We start from the raw sequence: 21,929 nt of genomic DNA on the forward strand, positions 1-21,929 counted from the left end.
TGTGAGCATTTCACCATGGGGCCACTATCCCTCCCCCGCCTTTTTTTAACCTAGGCGGTCTCTACAATCTTAAAGGCCCACATTTAAAATTTTTAAGGATTTCAATCTATTTTTTCTACTACCAGTAATAGAGTAAGAAGAAAGGCAGCCATACAAAGAACACTCCTATGTCTTTTGTGGAATTCTGGCATAGCTAAAAGTTTTCAAATAAAATAATTAAATTTATATTCTATATATAATAAATAATTTAAAATAGGTTTTGTTTTAAACAAAGTGAAAGAAATGCTCCACCTCTTGGTTACAGAGATTGAAAAAAGCACATTAAACAAAAGGACTTATAAATCAATCATTATAGGGCTTTTATGATTATATGTGACAATGACGTTGAAAAACAATTGATCTATTTACATGTGAAAGTGTTATTTAGACACTAATACAAAGTAATGTGATCAACATAACCACTTTACCATCAATAAAATTATTCACACCTCTTTAAAGCCCATTATTATCGTTGATATCAATCTGCCAAGATGCTGAGGACCGAACACTGCTATAAAATGTACAGTAAATTTGGCTGTTTATATCCTTTAGCTTAAGAGTACCACCTTTCTGCAAATACTAAGCCAGTGACCTGAGAAAGTGGTTTTTAAGGCAAGTAATAAATAGAGCTAAGTTTGACCTCAGCAACAAACCTACTATTTACATATAATCAGGTAGATCGATATCTTTGTAAAAAAAAAAAAAAATCACTATAAAGGAAGATATAGAGTTGGCGTAATGATCTCCCTCCAAGTTGAACCACCCCAAAACCCAGAGTCAAGCTCATTCTCCTAACAGTGGATTATGTAGATGGGGACACAGGGTACTGAAGTCATAGGAAGCCCCTGACTATGCCTACTTCAGCCCAGAAGTTCCAACAGCTTCCAGAGGACTGACTGCTCAGGAGGCTGTGCTCAGGATCTAGGCACACATCTGAAGGATAAGGTTAAAGCCCTTTGTGACATCTTCAAAGGTACCCTTGTATTTGTTAAGCCAATTAATCACCCAATTCTTTCTTTGGGTGTACAGCTTTTGAATATCAAATGAAAGAATTTAAAAGTGTGTAACAAGTCTTGTGTGCTTTAGCCAAATATACTTTAGCTATATTTAGAAGTAAATTTGTGTGTATTTGTGTTCTATTAAAACACTGCACCAGGACCCCCCTCTATTAAACTTGGGCAAACATCCTTGTTTTGTTTATTTTAGAAATGCTACAAAAGTTATATGTTTAACCTAAACATGTGTAATACATTTTGAGAAATTTTGAAAAGATAGAAAAGGCTTAATTATTAAGAGATGGGCCCCCCAAGCTGTTTTTTTTTTAAAATATACATATATATATATACCCAGTACTGCAAGCTTTGAGAGGAAAAAAATGCAAATCCTGGAAGTCATTTCAAACACTTGGAAACTCTTCCTCTTAAAGTAAATCCAAGGGCTCAAAAAATAAATATTCAAGAGCATTAATTTGTTTCTAGATGTGTGCGTGCAAGTAAAACAGCAGTCATAATGTGGAAATTTCAGTCACATTTTGCAACTAATTGGAAGCAGATTAGAATTCCGCCTCAGGGGAACGTTGTCAAACTAGAAGCTGGAGCAAATGAAGAAAGAGGTGAGCCCGTCTTGAAGAGCTGACACATTTACAGCGCTCAGGGCTATAAACGGGTCCTGGGAGGAAAGGAGGGCGCGTCCCCGGCTGCTCGCCCCGCTGTCCCACAGGGAGCGCGCGCCCGGCCCGCGGGCACGAGCGGGCCACACCCCCGGGCCCTGGGACTCTGGCCGCTCCTGCCACGGAACAATAAACTAGGCCTCCCGAAGGAACCAGTGGTCCTGGTAAGATAAAACCTGCAGCCTGATAAACTGGAGCAAGCAAAAGTCAGAAGGAGAAGGTTTCTTTATTTTAAAACTGGGGGTGGGGGAGGAGGTTTTGGGGAGGGGAGAGAGGAGGAAGGGGAGGAAAGAAGGAGGCAAGGATGGGGGGGAGGGCGGGGAGAGAAAAAAGAATGCAGATTGCGGAGGATAATACAGCAATGGGGTAATGGAAACAGCTGCTTGCTTTCTACTTCAGTGTCTGGCATCTGCTGCGGCATCATGGGAAAGGCTGGTGAAGGATTTGGGCGAGGAATGTAAATGTAGACAATTGGCCAAATGGAGTTTGATGCGGAAAAGCTCAATTGCTCCGTTTTAAAATCATGTTGTTCCCTTTGGGGAGCAGAAGCAAACAATATCACTTACTCAAATTCCACCTTCAAAGCAGTTTCAAGGTTTGAGAATGTGAATCGCTTTTCAATCAGTTACTTAAAATGTGAAACAATATAAAGGGATATAAAGCCTAGTTGTTGGAACAGCCTCCATTTGTCAAAGTGTAAGGCTCATCTTCCACCAGTCTTCACGGAAAAGTTAAATAGAAGTATGTTTCACTTACTTTGAAAAAAAAATTTTTCTTAAATCACCACTGCTTGCTTCTGAACTGGCTCAAGGGACAATTTCTATTTGTTGTGCCTATTTTCCCCTTGGCTGCAAAGATTCAGTTCTAATTTCATTTCCATCACAAAAGAATTGGCGAAGAACTAAAACCCAGAAACACATAACTGAAGTGCTGCTGTGCTAGTCATAAGCCTATAATAAAGCACAGATTTGATAGCATTATCCATGTACTGTGGTGAACCACACACAAATAAACAGTTCTTCATGAAGAATGAAGACCCGAGGCTTCAACCCTTCCAATTCAAACATTATTGTTGCTTTTAACATGAGCCATCCATAAAATCAGCCAAGGAGGTGACAGGAAATCCAAAAGTAATCTGGTCTGGCTATGTACTCTTTGCAAAAAAAAAAAAAAGTTCGGCAATGCTTCCAACTCATCCTGATGATGTTCTTCTGAGTGAAGAATGAGTAAAACTGTAAAATGTAGGCATAGAAACAAATGGTACTTTTATGCCAAGTGAATTCAAACACATGGTAGGTGTAGCCACCCAAAAAAGTACAGCCCTCTAGTAGAGGGAAAGCTTGCTTGCTAACCTAACTAGGAAGAACTTAGACGCGACCTTTGAACCTTCAGTGACTAATTCGAGAGACAAAAAGGTATACCTAAAGCAACCAGAGAGCCAGATGTGCTTTCCCAAGAAACCAACCAGGAGTTTTCTTTAATCAAAAGGACGAACAGTGACTTCTAGGAGTTTATGAAAGTGTGACCAATTGGAACTTTGTCGTCTGTTGCTAATTGAAGCATATAAAAGAGTCCATTTCTTAAAACATACTACAAACACTTTTTTTCTTTTTAATTCACTGCCACATGACAAAAACCAGAATCAAGTTGACTGGTAGAAGATCAGTGCAACCAAAGACCAAGCTATTATTTCAAACTGTCAGGGGAAGGCAGTAAAATTGCTACCAGGTCTCCTTAAGTTACCCTTCAATAAAAAGAAGCCATCAGGGAAATAAGAGGAAAAGAAAACACATCAAAACCTTAAAAGTCCCTTTAAGTAAAATTATACGTCTGTGGCACTATGCCATCTGCTCTCCGGTTAACATAATAAGCCAATTCCACAACCTAAATATCTGCTTTCTAAAATCATTATGTACAACACAAAATATAATCAATATATTTTTAAACTGTAAAAGCTACATTCAAATGGAATTATTGGAATATACCTAAATGTCTCTGTAGGCACAATTTTCTTAAGGTGCTAGCTGACAATGAGGATTCCCAGGAGGCAAAAAAGCTCAGTGGTTGAGCTAGAATGTCACAGTGAATAATCATCAAACTGGGGAAAGGGGGTGGAGAGGAAAAAGAAGAGAGTAGCTTTGAAAAAATCGGTAGTATTTATTCATCACTTCAAACCCATTTGTTCTAACCAAAACATCCTTCCCTTTGAGTTCTCCTGAATACCAGATGCGATCCATGTATCTCAAGACCCAATGCCCTATCAAAATATAAGAAGTATTTGCTTTGTGATCACTTCAGTTCTTCAGGCAAAACCTATCATCTCTTTTAATACATTCCCAAAAATAGTTTGTTACCCATATTTAGCAGATACACAGATCTCAGCTTTCAGAGCAATGTGCCAATCTCACCCTCTTGAATATCCTTAGAGCTCTCAAAATAACATTACAAACAGCCCAACTGCTGGTCAACTGACTATGAATAGTTTAACAACCTTTCATTCATTTGCAGACTTTGTTCCAAGAGACCAAACCTGTAGCTTAAAAAGAACTTGCAGCAGAGAGCATGGTAGTCTCTAGTGAAACTTCAGCTGAGAGAATTGGATAGCAATGGGCCCATTTACTCTGCCACAGAGTGGAACGTAAAATCAATGGTGACACTTTAAAAAAATAAATAAATAAAGCCTATACTAACTAAATACTCCAAATCCACTGCTAGCCCAACATCTATATATGCGATTATAACATTCATATACACACACCTATGCAATACCAGAGTTAGGAGGCTCCAGTATGATCTCTATGTTAGGCTACAATGATGACCTAAGTCATTCCTGATGCAGAGATTTCACTTGCTCTCTTTTCCTATCGACTGCCTTACGTGTACAGATTAAGAAGATATTATTATTATTCATCAACAACAATCCTAGCGAAGAAGGATTATTTCTACTATGAAGTTGCTAAAGGATAGCCCCATATTTCCTTAGTTCTGGCTTCCGTGTTCTCCAAGAATGCTACAGTCAGGATTAAGTAATTTAGGAATAAACTGTTTAGTATTCAAGCAAAAACCTTGATGTTCAGATCACTGGCAAGTTCAGAGTGCTGGCAATCAAAAAACTATGTTGTGCTAAAGTAATTACTATGAAAAACTTCCAGTGCTTAATATTAAAGAATAGAATAACATGATCCTTCCACCTCTTCTACACCTCTAGAGTGTGTTCAACATGGCAATTATCTCCATTCAAGAAGCAGAGAGTTTAAACTGCATTGAAACTCAATTATACCCATGACTTTTTAAACATGCACTTCAAAAGGCAGGTTTCATCACATTTAAATCATTGAGCAAAATCTTTTCCCCCACTTATAAAAAATAGATTTTTATCCCTCTCCCATGAGACATCTTCACGTATAAAAATCATTTCTTTTTAGCTTTTGGACCCACTCCCTTTATTAAGGCAGAGGGATGACTGAGCAATGATGAAAGACAAAGAGAGATTCCCATCTGATAAAGACAGTCCCAGGCACAGCTCTCCCAAATGTCACTATCACCCAGCCTAGAGGTGCCACCATTTTAAAAGACCAGATCACAAACCAGTTAACAAAAAACACATTACTTTGCTACTTTTATGAATGTAAAGGAACTAGGAGTCGTAGATTTATGATTTAAGTGCTTCTGGCTAGAATAGCTTTCCAATTATCAAGGGCCTCTTAGGAAGAGCAAGAAAGCATTCTGTGTTAATGACCACAACCAGGGGTCCCTTCTCAGCTCTTTTGTCAGAACCCAAGCAGATCCTCCCCGCAGCTTCACCATTAACATGTCTGTTTCCTGTCAGCCCACTCAGAGATAATGTCATTTATCTCAGGGAGGCACAAGCCTAGTCATTAGCTTCTATAAGAGACCTCAAACAAAGGCGGATAATGTTTTACCCAGGGCTCTTACTACAACCAGAACCAAGAAGCTTAGCATCTAAAAGTCAAGGACTCAAAAAAGTTATCATCGTTAAAAGAATATATTCCTTGTTATCAACAATCCCAGACTACAGCTCAGGAGAGCAAGGTCTCTGAATAGTAAACACCAGTGCACAGGGCTATCACCTACAATTAGATTAACCGATAAACGCTGGCCAGAGTTAGCCTGTGAGAGCCTTTGCCTCCCCCCCACCTCGCCTCCAGGGGGAAAATTGACAGAATAATTCAGGTACTGACTAAATAGTTAGATCTTTGAAGAACTGACCCCTCATTGTAACTGCCTGCAGGAACTGAATAACCATTATAAAGTATTCAAAGGCTGGGCTTCTGGAAATATTTTAAATAAAAATGGAACTGGTTAAAATAAATGTAGAAACATGTGTTTTCACAGTGTTGCTCATATTACTGCAATTTCAAGTTTCTATGAAGTACCAGGTGAATTTTTTTAAATTTAAAAAAACACACAGACACAGTCAAAATTGGAGCAAATCTCAGCCATTCAATCCTTGTTTTTCATGCTGAAAACGAAGAACAGATGGTACTTTCCATGTTGTTTGAATCTGGTTATTGAACACCTCTGTGGTTAGGGAGATTTCTGCTTAGCACTTTCGGCATACATTTCATTTACTAACTATAAAATGCTGCTTAGGAAAAATAAGTCTTTATAACACTCTAATTAAAACCATTTTGCAGCCAAGCAATTTCACTTGAAGAGCGTTCTTAACCTCATGACATTTGGACAATCAGTCCCTCCTCCCCTCCCTTTTTTTTTTATAGACTATTTGCAAAGTTATTAAAAGTTGCTAAACATTATTTATCTCCTTTTAGCACAATCTTGATCAGTTGTGCGTTGTTTTTTTAAATCTCTCCAGCAAACCCAGCACATTTCAAATACTGTGCCCAGAACCCAGTGATGTCAAAGTAAGGGGCTGGATCAATGATTGGGAGCCACCCTTAGTTACCAACGTTTTTAACAGCTAAATCTCTTGTGTAGCTTTCAAAACAGTTTGCTGTCCAACAACAATGGACTTTGTTCTTTAATTATAGCAAGTGACCTTTCTGCCCTTTTATTTCGCAGTAGATAAACTGCACTCTCTAAGCAGAATTTGTAGGGGGCACTATATTGGGGGGAGGCATACTGTCCACAAAACTCATTAATCATAATATGTTCTTAAAGTGCTCACACTCACTTAGAAAATGTGCCAGAATTCCCTCGTGTAGTGTAAAAAAGGCTTCTATGAGAGAATAAAATACAATGAATGATACCCTTTATAGACAGGTCCATTTGTAGACACCCCCCCCCCTTTAGGCTGTTAAGAACCAGTTTAGTGAAAGCAGTATGATATTGGAGAAATAATTCTCTTTTCTGAATACGTACTGAGTAGTCAGAATTCCAAGACACAACTATGAGATCTCCTGCACCTTTCACGTCTATCAGCTGTTTTTAAGAAATCTATGTATTTTTGAACGTCCCAGTGATCAGATAAACCTATTTAACTAACCATTTAGCCCGGCCAAATGCCTGTGTCTGATAAGTCAAAACTGCAAGACAGCTAAGGAGGATACATACAGAAGAGCCTCAGCAGAGGCTAATATGCTTCAAAAGAAAGGAAGGGGGAGGTGGAGAAGCAGGTTTTAACAACCAAAAGCCAACCCCGTCAAATCTACTTATTCAGACATGTCACTGGTGGCTTAACCACAAAATGGGCTATAGAAATATAGCTCAAACATCTTAGAATTATGGCATGTTTTGATTTTGTTCACGTATTAAGGGAGTGGCGACTTTTACAACATACTTGTGGTTTCCACATAAAGGAGTAGAACACTCATTGATTTAATTAGGTTTCATAAGATCCAATTTATCATGTTTTACATGACTTTGTGTAGTGAAGAAAAAGAATAAACACACCAAAAATAGACATTTAAGCATGCTGTGAAAATTAACCAGTGACAGTCAGCCTTATGAATCTCCTGTGAGCCTTCCAACCAGGAAGAAAAAAAAAAAGCACACACACATGTCCCCCCTTCGGTTTCCACATTTGGCCCATCATGAGCCACATCTGATTGCTGACAATTAATCATCTTCACTTTTCAGTCACTTGTTTTCACAAACCCAGGTAATCAAGCAAGGCTGAAATTAAAAGATGTACGAAACGTCAACCTTTCTCAAGATGCCTCAGTGTTGAAATATTTTTGTCAGGTGAAGCTGTCCTACTAAACCTTTACCTCCTAAATAAGTATCCTCCTATCTTAAGAAAGTATTTTCTAAATTGAAGTCTAATTTACAAAACCACTAGTGGAATTAGAGTTACTTCCCTGGGTGGCATCTGTGCAAGGGAGTGCCACCTCTGTGTGCCAAAGAGGAAAGCATTCTCCAGAGTAGTTCTGGGGCAGGGTGGGGGTGGGGTAAGAAAGCCTACAGGAATGGTATTCCTGAGCCAACACCCCAACTTGACAGAGAATGGCCTACCCTGCAGGATTCAAGCTCCTTGGAGCCATCCCTTTAGTGTCCCTGTGTACCCAACACTGGTGGCTACCGTTGGCAGTGGAGTGAATCTAATGCACTGAGCTCTCTCCCCTCCTCCACCCCAGGCCCATCATGACTTGTTTGCTCTTCATTTATATAATTCATATTATCACATTTATATTGCTCTGCCTGAAGATGAGTTGCATGGATATGAATAATTTAAGTCTTCCATTCTTCATCCAGCTTCCTCTGTGACTAGAAAGTGAAAAGAACACAAAAACTGGAGAACCGACACCACGCTCTAATCTCAGTTGCCATGACAGCAGCCTTTGAGATACTGAAATGTTCCGATTGCCAGCTAAACAAAATTGTTGAATGTGAACATTTGGCTGGAAGATTAAAAGGCTAAGGGGAATGCAAAAGGGCAGTACCTCCCACATTCCAGGCAGCAGTGAATCCAATCAAATGGCTCTGACTCCTTAACCACAGCCATTGTGAGCACTGGATTAGGGCAATTCATCTAGATAGTTAGAGCAGATTAGAACTGCAATTTGAAGACTATTGGCAACAAAAGTAAATGCCCTACTGTACTAAGTAATAAGAAGATCTCAGAATGCCTTTTAGCAGAAATTATGTGAAACTACACATTTAAACATAAGAATTAAAACCTGGGACTTAAAAAAAGTCCATTTAAATTCACCAACGGAAAATGCTGTCTGACCAAGGAGACAGGAATAAAAGTGCTCAGAAGCTTTTTTGCAATTTTGGCATTATCTACACCTTAGTGGACCTTTATCAACTTCTAAAATCATCAAATAAAAACTTTATTCCTGTACTCCAACTTAAATCTTGAACATACGAACACAGAAATACAAAAGTTTAAATAGAGAGCTGTGAATAATTGTACATAAAAATAATTACCCGAAAACATCTTACAATTCTGACCAAGTTAGAAATAGCAAAAATTAAATTAGTTAATAAGCGTATTTCCAAACAACCATGCCACAAACCACATGCTATGAATTTTGCTTCTGCAAGGCACAACTTGTAGAATGAACCTAAAGATTAATTTCATAAGAACATCACCCCCAGCTCACGCCCAGCCTTCCTGGAGGACAGAGCATCTTCGGTCCTAGGGCACGACTCAGTGCACAACAATCACCAGACCAGCAAGTCACAGGCCTCCAGCATCAAGCAGTAGAAGACTGGGGGCAGTTTTTCAAATGCAGTGTCTAACTAGGAAGACAATGACAGGTGAGAGGAAGGGTCCAAATTGCCTAAATCAACATCCCCACCACTCAAAGGCAATGGGTAATTCTAGTATCAGTTGGCTCTGTTTGCACATTTCAGGAACACCAATTTGCCAACTCTATTTCACTTTTCTTACCAACCTTTCAGCTCCCTAGTCGAGCTAGAAATCCAAGTGATAATACTCTTAAATCTCCAGCTAAGAACTGGGCGAGGGAACAAAGTTAGAGACCTACCTAGCAGCCACCAAAGCCATTCCAGTCTTTCCCCACAGTTATGAAACCAACGACCCAAGGACACCAAGGTCAGGGTTTAATTCAGAACCAATAAGAGGAACCCATCCAAGGATGATATCCTTTGACAGAACTGTTTTGGAGACAGTAACGAAAAAAATAAAAGGATTCAAGGTGAAGTGTAAATTAGAATCCTCGACACACCTCTCCAGGGAAGGAGCGTAAACCCTGCACATAAGGACACATACCAGAAATACTAGGACATGTAAATTAAAACAGAAGACAGCTCTCCTTGGGGGAGAAACCAGGACAAGAGTCAAGTGGGTACATGCACAGGTTTTCTATTACAAGCACACCACGGCGGACTGACTGGCCAGGAGCCTTTCTGCAGGGCAAAAGGTACTTAGAACACCCAGGCCCTCCCACCTGGGGACCCGAACAGCACCACAAGCGGCAGCGGCGGCGGCAGCAGCAGCAGCAGCAGCAGCAGAAGCCAAAAGCTAAACACTGCACCCAAGTAAGCTAGCTACCCCATCCCAAATTTTCATGGAGAGGATGCATATCATAGAAATCTCACAAGGAACCAGAAAGCACGAATAAGAAGTGTAAGGCACACAGAGGCACACCTCCACACACAACCACACAAATGCACACAAAGAGGAAAAGTGGGAGATCTAGAGAGGCGACTTTATCCTACCTTCTCCGTTTTCAGTTTCTTGATTCGCCTGTGGCTCTCCTCCTCCTCCTCTTCCTTCTTTACCAACAAACAGTTTCCCATGAGCCCTGAATCCGGGGCACTTTTGCTAACTTCCCCGGCAGCCGCGACGCTGCCACTCCCAGTGCCCCCGCAGTGGAAGGGGCTCGCGCCACCTCCATTGCTCTTGGCCCCAAAGCCATAGAGGTGCCCCCCGGAAGGGGCCTGGCTGCCACTGCCATTCTGGTGGCCCTGAAGCAGGTCGTGCTTGTCCTTCCTGGATTTCCCCGCATCCTTATCCCGCTTGGCGCCTCGGCTGCTCTGGCTTTTACCTGGCTTCTCCTCTTTGCTTTTCCCACAGGAGGCCGCCCCCGCGGTGGCAGCGGAGGTGCCGGTGCTGGTACTATTGCTGTTTGGGTTGCCGCCGCCGCTGCCGCTGCTCACACTTTGACCCAGCGCTGAATTCATGCCAGTTGCCTCTCCAGGGCGCCCTTGGACTTCCTGCCTCTTGCCAGTGCTGCTGATCTCGGGAATCCCATACAAGGCAGCAGAAGGCAGAGATTTATTAGCATCCTTAGAAGTTTTACTCCTTTTCACTTTTGATTTGCTGGTCTCTTTGTGTGAATTCCCCTGGGGAGCAGAGGGCTGAACAGAAGCAAATTTTAGGCCATCGGCTAAGGCTGCTGTAGCACCGGCCCCACTGGAGGCCAGACCTCCACAATCCTTAGAGTTGCTGCTGCTAGTGGTATTGGTGGAATTATTCATCTCAAATTTCTGTCTGTCCTTCTCCAAATCAGCGTCCAAATCAATTATTAAATTTCCAACTCCGATTTCCCAATCATCGCCACTGTCATAAGTATCAACCGTATTTGGATCCACACCTTTTCCTGCAGTAGAAATGTTCACTGACATCCTGAAGATGAGCTCTCTAGAATAAAAATCCGATGAACTTTCCTTTGGAGATGAGGGGACATTCGTTTAGCTCCGCTGGGCTTTCTCTTAGGAAAAAAAAATCTTCTAATCTTCTTCTCCTTTTTCCTGCCCCAGGAATGTGTCCAGGGATTTTACACCCTTCAGTCCAGGTCCACCTTTTCCTGTGAAGGGGGGAAAAGTCGAATATTTCTTGTCTGGGTGTTACCAGAATAAAAAAAGGTTAATATTAGGGAGTCAGTAAGGGGTACAGGGAAGGATGGAGAGCAAAGTGGCTAGTGTATTGTCTCCATAGTACAATATCAGGTATAAAGAAAAATAACCAAGCCTCCAAAACATACCCATGACAGAAAGCATCTTACAGTAGCTAAAAAAGAAAGTCCCTTTAGTAACAACGCAAGGATAATCACTTTTTAAAAGGCATTAAAATATCTTAAGGATCTGAGTCAAGTCCAGAAAGGTTTAAACAAAAAGAAAGAGTTTTAAGATTTTTGTCTAGCATATAACATGTGATAGATGGCTCAACCCCAGATACACAGCCTGAACACTCAGACAAGAGGGAGGAACACAGCTTTAAACATCCCTAAACGTGCCCTAGATCTTGCAATTTAAATGACCAGACCCTGGAAGTTCTCTGAGGTTAGTTTCAGAATAATGTTGCTAAATTCTCCTTATTTCTAATTTTATTACTTCTTTTTACAAATTGGGAAGTCTGGTTTTTGTTCCCAGTAAGGAACAGAAAAAAACAACCAATAACCCCCCTACCACCACCACCATACACATACTCCCCTCCTATCCTCTTCCCCAACAGTTTATACAATTATATTTTTTTAAATACACACATGTCTTTAAGAGTATTTCTCTATAGAAAAGACAGTGTTAAATAAAAAGCTAAATACCTGCCTTTTTAGGAAAAAAAAAAATTACATCCAAACAATTCTACCATAGTCCTAGGTCACAGACTTGCTCAATCTGTTAAATATGGTGCTACTGACTGTACAGGGAAACTGATTAAGACATACACTTTAAGTGATCTGAGCCAAGGTGGCCTCAATGACCGCAAATGAGTGTGTGTTTGACAAAGATCAGTTAAAACGGTTTTTAAAGGGATCAGCCCCCTTTTAACAGTTGATTGTCAAGAAAAATAAATAAATATACATACACACAGACATTGCTTACCTTTAATCCTTTATCATTTTTTAATTAGGCCAGCAAATCAAAATGCCTTTCCCACTCCACTCGGCAAACAAGCCTGTGCCTCATTTTACTTAAACACCAAATGATCAAGAAGGAAGAAACCAAATAACACATCTCAGCCAGAATAATCACTCGATAACATTATTCCACCTCCCCACCCCCCTTTTGGCAAACGGATCAGGAGTCCTTTTCTCCTTAAAAAAATGTGTCACTGTACAGCTGGAAGATAATGTTTCACATTCACAACAGAAGCACCAAACGTTTTTTTCCCTCTTAACAAGCATCGAGAATAATAGTTTTTTAAAAAAGAGAGAGCTTAGAGAAAAAAGTTTTCCCAACTTCTCATTCCGCCTTCAGTTCCAGACTTCAGAGTCACCGTGATCAGTAAGTAATGATCCCATGTAGCAAACCTACAGGCGTCCGCTAGTAACAAGACAGAATGTGCTAACATCGGGATAAATTAGTGAAAGGGAAGAAAGAATAAGAAGAAAGGACTGAAAATCTGGGCTGGATTCCGCCTGTTAGTCGGGAAGTGGCATTTTTCCGCCGGTCCTGACAGATTTGATTTCTTGAACTAACTTAAGAGGAAAGGAGGGGGCCAAGGGGTGGGGGGAGGAAAAGAAAGGTGGGATGAAAGGAGCCAGAGGAGAAAGAAAGGTGTGGAGGGGAAGCAAATGATTGTGAGCTGATAAACCAGTTATAACAGCGTTCGCTGGGGGCGGGGGACGGTGGGCGGTGGGGTGGAGAAGGGAAAATAACGGCGATTAAAATTGGTTCTGTCTTCGAAACCTAAAAGGATGTGATGTTTTCCTGTTTTATGTTGTTTTAAGAAAAAGGAACCGAGTTCCTAGTATAGTCCCCGAGGGGGAAAAAAATCCGCTGTCACTCAAGCCAATCAGTCAGGCGGTAATTCGATAATTAGAGTCAAAAAAAAGATTTTTTTTTTTTTAAAGGCGACCTTTTCCCGGACAGTTTTCCCCATTTATAGTCGCAGCAAACGGTGCGTCTCCCTTTTATTTATTTTTCTCTCCTCCTCCTCTCTCGCCCACCCCCTCCTGTGTTTAGTCAGATGGCCCCGGAGCTTGGCTTAGTATTTTTAATTAGCTGGCGTTTGGAAGCTAAAAGCAGTAATGAATTGTTGATGGATTGGAAGTGGAGAGTCGCTTTGCTGGAAATGTCGGGGCTGAGAGAGGGGGATGGGCAAGTTAGCAACAACCAACCATCTAAAAGGAGCGATTTTGTTACAGTGCAAGCCTTTCACATCACGTGAGGATCAAGGGCTCAATTGGTTGTCGTGAGAACAAAAATGGTGACAAGCGTATCAAGAAAATACTGATCTGGTCTTTAAAAAAAAGCTGAAGGTCTCTCCCCTCCCCCTGCCATACTCTCCCCACCGCCGCCTACCACCACCACCCCCTGCAGTGGGCGCAGCTACAAGTTATGAATGTGAAACATTTCTCGCAGATCTAGGCTCTCGGAAGTTCGGAAGGAGTGAAATGTAATGAGCACAAGAGCAAAGCAGATGTTTTAAAGAAACACCTTATAAACCTTTCCTCAACTTATCTCCAATTTGTAGCCTTTCCCAAGGGGCCAGGGATAGGGACGCCGAGGCGAGGGAGGAGGGCACCTCGAAACAATTTCGGTTTTAGAGACCCCCCCTCATGTCTTAAACAAAGAAAAATATTTTGCTAGCTCCCAAGTCAGGTCCTGTAATAAACACACCATTGTTACTATTTGTGGGTTTGTTTGGGTTGGGTGGGGCTTTTTTTTTTTCTTAATGGTGTTTTGCTGCTTGCTTTTTTAAGGAGGTGGAAAATGGTAATTATAACCATTACATGTAATGGGTGACTATTCCTTTGTTTAATATTAAGTTATTGGGCACTAGGATGTGACAAGAGACAGAAATCAGCTTGTTCTGCCCTTGCCCCCATTTCCCTGGCACGGTTTGGAAGAGGGTCTTGCCCAGCTAGGATAGAAGAGGGAGTGAGGTGAGCCAGAGAATGGACACTGCAGATCAGGATATGTAACTGTGTCACTTTTATTCTCCTTGGGTTAGAGCCCAAAAGGTAATTTACTCTAAGTTACCCCGAGTGCCCAGTCAAGCTTAATTTGTGTGAAGAAGTTACAAATGCTTCACCCTCCACTGACTAAAATTCACCCTTCTTGGGTTGTTGTTCTCAATGCAAAAGCCAAACCCTGTAACTAGTTCCTCATTTCAATGCATAAAACTCGCACATTCCCCTGCATGAAGTCCCCGCTAAGTGCTATATAGAGACACACCACGCAACCGTACTTACGGTCTGTATTGGATCGAGTTGACCTTTTCCTTCTAACTGCATTGAATGTGTTTGGTTGAAGCCGCTTTATTTTGGAAATTATAATCTCTTCAACAAATTTATTATTAAAGAAGATGGACCATCAAATGTCACAGACTGTCCTGTGTATTTTTTATAAAAGCAAAAATTAAAATTAAAAAAAAAGAAAACAAAAATCCCCCTGGTGCACACACACAACAAGCTTGTTCTGCAACACTGAAATCAGGACTGAAACACAACACACACACAGGGGGAGTGGAGCAAAAGGAGCTCTGAGCCTCTATACCTGAAAGGGACTTTTCTTTGTTCCCATTGCCCTTTCGGATCGGGCCAATCAGAGAGCAGCTTTTATGAAACCGGGCTCTCTCATTGGCTAGCTGCTTTCTCTTGGCTACTGTAGGGGGTTGAGAAATACACACGTATAAAACACACACTGAGAGCGGGTGGGGGTGCGGCGGGGGGTGGTTGTGGAGACAAAGCGTTTTATTTTCCAACCAGATTGGGGTAGAGGAACCTCCTGCAGTAAGAAGGGGGAAAAATGGTGCTCGCGTTTCAATTACTGCATCATTCACATAAAACACTTATTTATTAAAACAAATCTCAAACAGGCTGCAAGGAGCGGATGTCGGTAAATACGAGTTTGATTGTGTTATCTTGGGGGAAATAATGTATGTGATCGCTCGGTGGCAGAAGGAAGCCAAATGAGCCACTAGCGCGTAGCGAGGAGAAAAGGGAGGCTGGCTGTGTGGAAATGACTCCGAACGTTTTGTTGGTTTCCCTTCCTTGTCGCAAGGACTCGGTAGCGCGAACTCCCAAGGCTGATTTTTCTGTATGGCAGCTTCTGGCTTTCAACCCTCCCCCACCACTTTGCCCTTCTTCCATTTTTCTACCTCCCGTGTCTCTTTTTACTCGCTGATTAAATAAGAAAAATCGATCAGGGGGTAAAGGCGGTGGTGGGGAAACAAGTAACCCTTTTGTTTCCAGTCTACTGGTCTACAAGCACTGAAGTGCTAACATTGGCAACCATTTAACCACCACTACGTGAACGGTTCTTCCCTGGAATTAGTAACACATCTTTCCCACCCGGTCCTAGGCGGCTCCAAAAAAACAAAAAACAAAATAAATTAAGGTCCCGGCCAACCATATTAACACCTCGGGCCAGCCTCATTAAAAAAAAAAAAAAAAATCGATTTGTGAGAGAGAAATATACTAGGAAGATTAACCCATTAAACAGTCCCAGTCCACATTTTTTAAACCAACGGATTGTCAGAGTTCCCCTTCCCCCAAATTTTTAACCCTACCATGAGGATTGAGGGTGAGGGGAGAGGTGTTAAATCTTTTGACTGCTACACCGAACAATCCGCCAAAAATACAGAAATATTTTAGAGTTTATTGTAGGACAAACGCCAGGTTAATAGGACTCTGAGGTGACAGGGTAAGAGAGGTTAATGAAATAAATTCAGTATTGTACTGTAACAGCTAATATACTTAAGCTAATATATTTGTATAAAGCCTTTAGAGCACTTGTATTTTTAATTTTTCATTGTTATTTTCCAGTACTTTTAGGAGCTAGAACATGGAAATTCTAAAGGCAAAAGGTGCTCTGAATTTAATAGAAAGCATCATGATCCCAAGTTTTAAAGATCCAGCACTACTGGGATTATAATTTCCACATGACAATTGCAATTTAAGGTACTTAACTGAGTCAGATGAACATATAAAGTGAATTAGTGCTAGCAGAAGATAGCTTATGATGTAAGTATTCAGTGATAAGTTTGTGGAGCAATAAAAATATGTCGTATGTTTTAAATAATGTGTATTGACTCATGTTTGAGCTTTCAATATATTTAGTTCACACACATGCCAGTTGTTTCACAACCCAAGATGAACTAGATTTGGCTGAAAACAGTATTAAAGAACCGTTTCCACCCTTTTCTGAGGTATAAAAACTAGATGAATGCAATCTACAATAGTCCTTAGATCTCCCTTCAAATCAAAGCTGTACGTTAATAAATAAAATGAGACAAATTAGATATCTAATATCCACTTATCCTCCATTTTAGCTTTGATGATTGTTTTATATTTTTGAATGTATAGATTTTACAATTTGTGTATGTCTCATTGATAATAACACAGCACCATATGGTGATTTTTAACTCTTCTTCTTTTAAAAGAGTGGTTCCTCAAAGGACTTTCTGTGTCCCTGAAGTATCACCTGCGTTTCAGCCTTTGGAAGCCCGTGGCTACCCCATATGTTTTATAGGTTTGGAAAAATCAATAGTTAGTTCTTAAAACAACTGGATTTCAAAAGGCATAGAAAATAAGACCTGGTAAAGTTGGAAAAGGGTCACTTCTCCAACACATTCCCTTGGGAAAAGCAAATCTGCAACATAGATTTGGTATAACTAAAACCAAAGCGTAGACTTCCTAATATTCAAATACTCTGACCCAACCCTAACTTCAACACCTAGCCCTAAATCTTAAGTCTTTTGGATAAACTCCACTGGTCAAAGACAAAGACTTATCCCTAACTCAATCACAACCATTTTGGGCAAGTTAAAGCCTTTTCCTTCCATTCCAACATCTCCACACTCTATTTGTAACCACCCCCATCCCCTGCCCTCCAAGTTCTTCCCTCAGACTTGAATAAACCAGAGTTGCTATGCTGGCTTTGTGTGTGTTTGTTTTGTGTTGTTTGACAAAGGGCCCAATCAAGAGACATCAGAGGGCTCTCAGCTAATTGATGACTGACACTAAGATAATTACTAGCTTAGAAATTCAGAGCTACTCCCCTCACAAAATCGGGAAGTTCAACTATATTTTAGAGAAGACAATTTTATCTTTCTCTCTTATCAAGATAACAGAACACACTACCTCCCTACTAATATCCACAAGCATACATTTGATAATACCAGTACACTGGTATAATATGTGCACTTTGTAATTTTACATTTTAGTGTGTGTCTGACCAGAGATGTGGTCGAGGGGAGGAGCTGTCTGGAAATGAGTCTAGGAGGAATGGAGGGTGGGAGGAGAATGAGGATAGTGTAGGAGCAGTTAAAGAGTGTTATCCCATTTCCAATAACCACTACTGCCAGCTCTGCCCCTGCACTTACTGCATCGATTACAAGGTGATCAGAAGGTCCTGGCAGAAGACTTTTTCCCCATTTTAAGGGCAGAATTGTACAATGCTAAGGAGGCAGGAGCTTCAAGCAGTTATAGAGGAAAACTAGGTGGCCTTTCTTTGGTACCTATTTCCTCTGAATTGTGGTATATTATTAAGAATCAGAAATTATTTCTTGGGTTTTTATTTATTTGGAAGGATGTCTATAACTGGGCCTACCTTTTCTAAATCTATGCCAACATTGACCCTTGAGATTTACTCAAGACCAAGGAGAAAAAGTAGAAAGCAAAGTTATAAAAAAATAAAACCTACCTGGAACTGGGCTTAATTTATGGGAAAAGGAACTTAATTTAGATATAATGAGAAACTTTCTAGCTGCCTAAGAAGATTGTGCAGACAAATGCTCCTCTATCTAGGGCTGTTTATGAACAGACCTGCCTCAAGGTAGTGGGAAGGTGGCCTGCTCTCATTTCTAGGGGTTGTAGAATTGGTGATTTATTAAACACTTACACAAATGTTAGAAGGTCTTCACTCTTTTTACCCACAGGTAGAATCCTAACTTCCTGCCTTTGAAAGGTCTGTTAGAGAAAGCTCTTCTCTCTGCCTTTTCACACATGCTTACTAACCTCAAATTTCTGTGAAATATTTTTAACAATATACATCTCTAGACAATTGTCACCAAAAAGAGGTGAGCAGTATTCTTGATCAAACATTTGATGTTTTTGCAGTATCCTGACTATCACTGAACCAAAATAAAGTGCCAAGAAGCAGGTGTTAAGTGGAGAGAGAGGACCCTGTACTGGGAAACATTTCAGATCCTTCCCCAGGGGTTTTAGAGAAGAAGGACACCGGAGGGTGTTCACACTGCCATGGAAGACTGGCAGACATTCTGATATACATTTCGTGAAGATGGACATTTACGCACACTGTATAACACAGCTGTGTTAACTTTTCAGGTCATTTCTATGCCCTATTAGTTCACCTTGAATTTAAATTCCATAGAGTATAACAAAGGGACCGTACATCCAAGAGAAGGAGAATAATGACTGTCTTCGCAAATCTTTATAACACGCTTTTGCTTAAACAAATTGAAATGACAGAAAGCCACTTTTCCATGCTCTGATTTAAGACTACAGTGAATTTTCATAGTAAAGAACTATAAAGTGAAAGAAGGAGGTGTTTCTCCCTCTAGGTGTATGTAGTTTTCCCATTCCTCAACCTTAAAATAACCTAGAAGGAAAAGCAGCACATCTTGTCCCTTTTATGCCCTACAGTTCTAAAGAACCTAGCAAAATATTGCAAAATAGCACATTCTTCTAAAGGGAAACATTTGTATACTGCTCACATTGAGAGAACTGCAATGTAGGTCAGTGTTAAGTGTCTGAAATCTTACCTCTGCCTGGGTGAGGCCCTTGTGGTGTGGTATGCGCTACTATATCTGAATGGGTGCCCAGGCAAGGTCTGCGAATTGGTTAGCAAAGTAAGGTAATTTACATCACATGTAATGAAAGCATTTCTGGAAAAGGATTTTTCTTTTATGCCAGTGGAGACTGGATACATAAAGAAGATCAAAACACAAGCTACATTTTTTTTTTAAAAAACTACTTATTGGAGATTGCTGTTGCTGGTTTTATTACAATATGTATTTTACAGATTTAGGTAATAGCCCTGATTTTTCAAATCGACCTCTGTTTAGACACGTTTCACTTTGGGCTGTTTCTTGTCTGCAAAATTACAGTCATTTGCACGTTATTACAGTGAGTAGGAGACAGATTGTATTTAGCGTTGGGTGGGGGAAGGGTTATTATGGGAAGTGATCTGCTACGGTCAGCACATAATTTCAGCCTGAAGAAAATTGCTTCTGAATGGCTGGTCTGTTAGCTAGCCAAGGAATGGTCACCGGGAGAGACTGAAAAATACTTCTGCTTAATCTGCATTATAGAATTATTCTTATTTCCAGAAAGATGATCTGTGGAAAGAATGATTGTAAAACTAAATTTAAAAACTTGTAAGTGAAATGTTGTCACTGCTCTAAAGCGACAACTACATTGAAATACAACCACCAAGCAGGAGAGGACCAAAAGGCAGCAGGATACAGCTGTTATGTTCTACTCCGTCTTTCTTCCTTGCTTTCCTTTCTTTACTCCCTCTTTTGTCATTTTTTTGAAATCTTTATGATTTAATTACAGTGGATTTTTATATATGTGTTGAAATTTGTGATAGCAATACCAAATGCCTTGGGAAATGTATCTCTAGCTTTCACACATAAATAACTGCAAGAAAAAAATTTCTTAATATAGATTCTGTGGGGAGAGTAGCAGAACCCCCTTAGTTGTAAAGACACTTCAATGCTAGAATTTAAGGATTTTCCCACACTTTACAAGCTACCTTCAATTTGCACATATTTCACAAAGCCAACAGATTAATAAAGCAAAGGTGCTTCAGACATAGTAACCCCTGTTTAATTTATACTTTCAATCAAACCTTTATGCATCTCCTAGGAAGTCTTAACATATTTGCTTGGAAAAAAAATCAGGAGACTAAAGTTTATTTTACAGAAAAATAAAAGAGTACCATTATACTCAGCTCCTTTGGCTGCTGAATATCACTTTTGTTGTGAACAACTGTGCTGCTTTTATTTTCAAAACAAGCTTTCCTAAAGGATGAATCACTACAATCATTTGGAGAATATGCAGTAAACAACAGAAAGTTGTTTTGCTATTTTCTCAGCGGAACATTTCCTCCCCATCCTCTCAGCTCAGCTGAGCCTCCAGTCCACCAGCCAATCATCATTATGGAAATGTGGTTCTCAGCATCCTGATTGGCTGACTCCTGGACCAGTATATTAAGGTTTCTACAGCTCAATGTACACTCCATGGAAGCCTGCTCTGGGACCCTTTTCTTCCAAAATTATTTTAATCATTTTTCTTTTCCTTTTGCTCTTGTTTTCCTTCTCCTTTCCTTTCCTTTCATTTCTCTTCTTTTCCTTCCTCTGTCTTCTCTTTTTAAGATTTTTAAAAATCAGCCTTGTATTTTTTAAAATCAGCCTCGTATTTTTAAAGGGAAACACCTTGTATTTTTTTTAAGACATCTTTAAATGTAATGATCATGTTGGAGATCTGCTAAGAATAGAATTTAATACATGGGGACATTTCTTCTAACCATGTTTTAACAGTTTGTTTATTTGGGTTCTCATCGTGTTTCCTTGAGTTTTAGAGGAATTCCACAAAAATTAAATGAACAAATTATGCTTTAATTTTTATATTCTAAACATTATCTGTCCCAACTAGATTTTTTTTCTCTGAGATTTTTAAAATTTAAAACATACAGTTAGAATACTTTTAATAATACTGAAAAGTAGTAAGACCATTTTTAGGAGCGAAGGAGACAATATATTTTTTCTTTATAATTAAGATGTTGCATCTTGTCTCTAATTTTAAAAAGTGTTTTAAAATGTTATATCATCATCCTTAAAGACCAACACCTGTCTTAAGAACACATAACTCTTTCAAACTTAAGAAAATTGATAATAATATGAAATATATATGTGACTTACCATGTTCCAGAAGCTCTTCTTAATTATACATATGTATTCATTTAATCTTCATAGCAACCCCATGAGATAAGAACTGTTATCATAGGGGGAGGAAACTGAGATGCAGAAAAGATAAGTAGCTTTTTCAAGTGTCACAGTCAAATCTTGGTGGAGCCAAGATTTAATGTAGGAAGCCTAGCCTGTGCCTAGATGCTTAACCATGGCACTAGATTGCCACTAAAATGTGGCTCCAGATAACAATTCCACCCATTTTGCTGAGCACAGAAACATTAGCAGGTGACTGATGACTTCTCTGATGACTTCTCTTCCTGAAAGAATAATGACTTTAACTACTTTTCAATCAAAGAAGAGCCATGCAGTCATTTCCCACCAGGGATCAATACTATGCAAAACAGAAGAAGTGGCATCTAAGACTCAGAATTTAAAAAATATATATATGGAGATGTGTTTATATATATATACACACACATATATATATACATATCAGTTTTT

At 39.9% G+C, this 21,929-nt stretch overlaps 1 protein-coding gene across 4 annotated transcripts in view; it reads right to left on the reverse strand.

Moving 5' to 3' along the window:
• ZNF608 (zinc finger protein 608) overlaps positions 1-21,929 on the reverse strand; it is a 147,424-nt gene that overhangs the window by 87,646 nt on the left and 37,849 nt on the right. Inside the window, exons 1-2 of one of the 4 annotated variants that reach the window (XM_039848574.1) lie at positions 14,740-15,026; positions 10,319-11,409 (exon numbers count right to left, since the gene is read on the reverse strand). The exons of 1 other annotated variant lie outside the window; for it this stretch is intronic. In XM_039848574.1, the coding sequence (XP_039704508.1) occupies positions 10,319-11,227 (909 nt within the window). In that variant the 5' untranslated portion in view covers positions 11,228-11,409; positions 14,740-15,026. Of the gene's footprint in view, positions 1-10,318; positions 11,410-12,424; positions 13,045-14,739; positions 15,027-21,929 lie in introns of those variants that run through there. 2 more of the 4 variants (XM_039848575.1, XM_039848578.1) reach the window with 2 other exon arrangements.

This window comes from Pteropus medius, unplaced genomic scaffold, assembly GCF_902729225.1.
Source record: "Pteropus medius unplaced genomic scaffold, Ma_sr-lr_union100, whole genome shotgun sequence".
Taxonomy (NCBI): Eukaryota; Metazoa; Chordata; class Mammalia; order Chiroptera; family Pteropodidae; genus Pteropus; species Pteropus medius.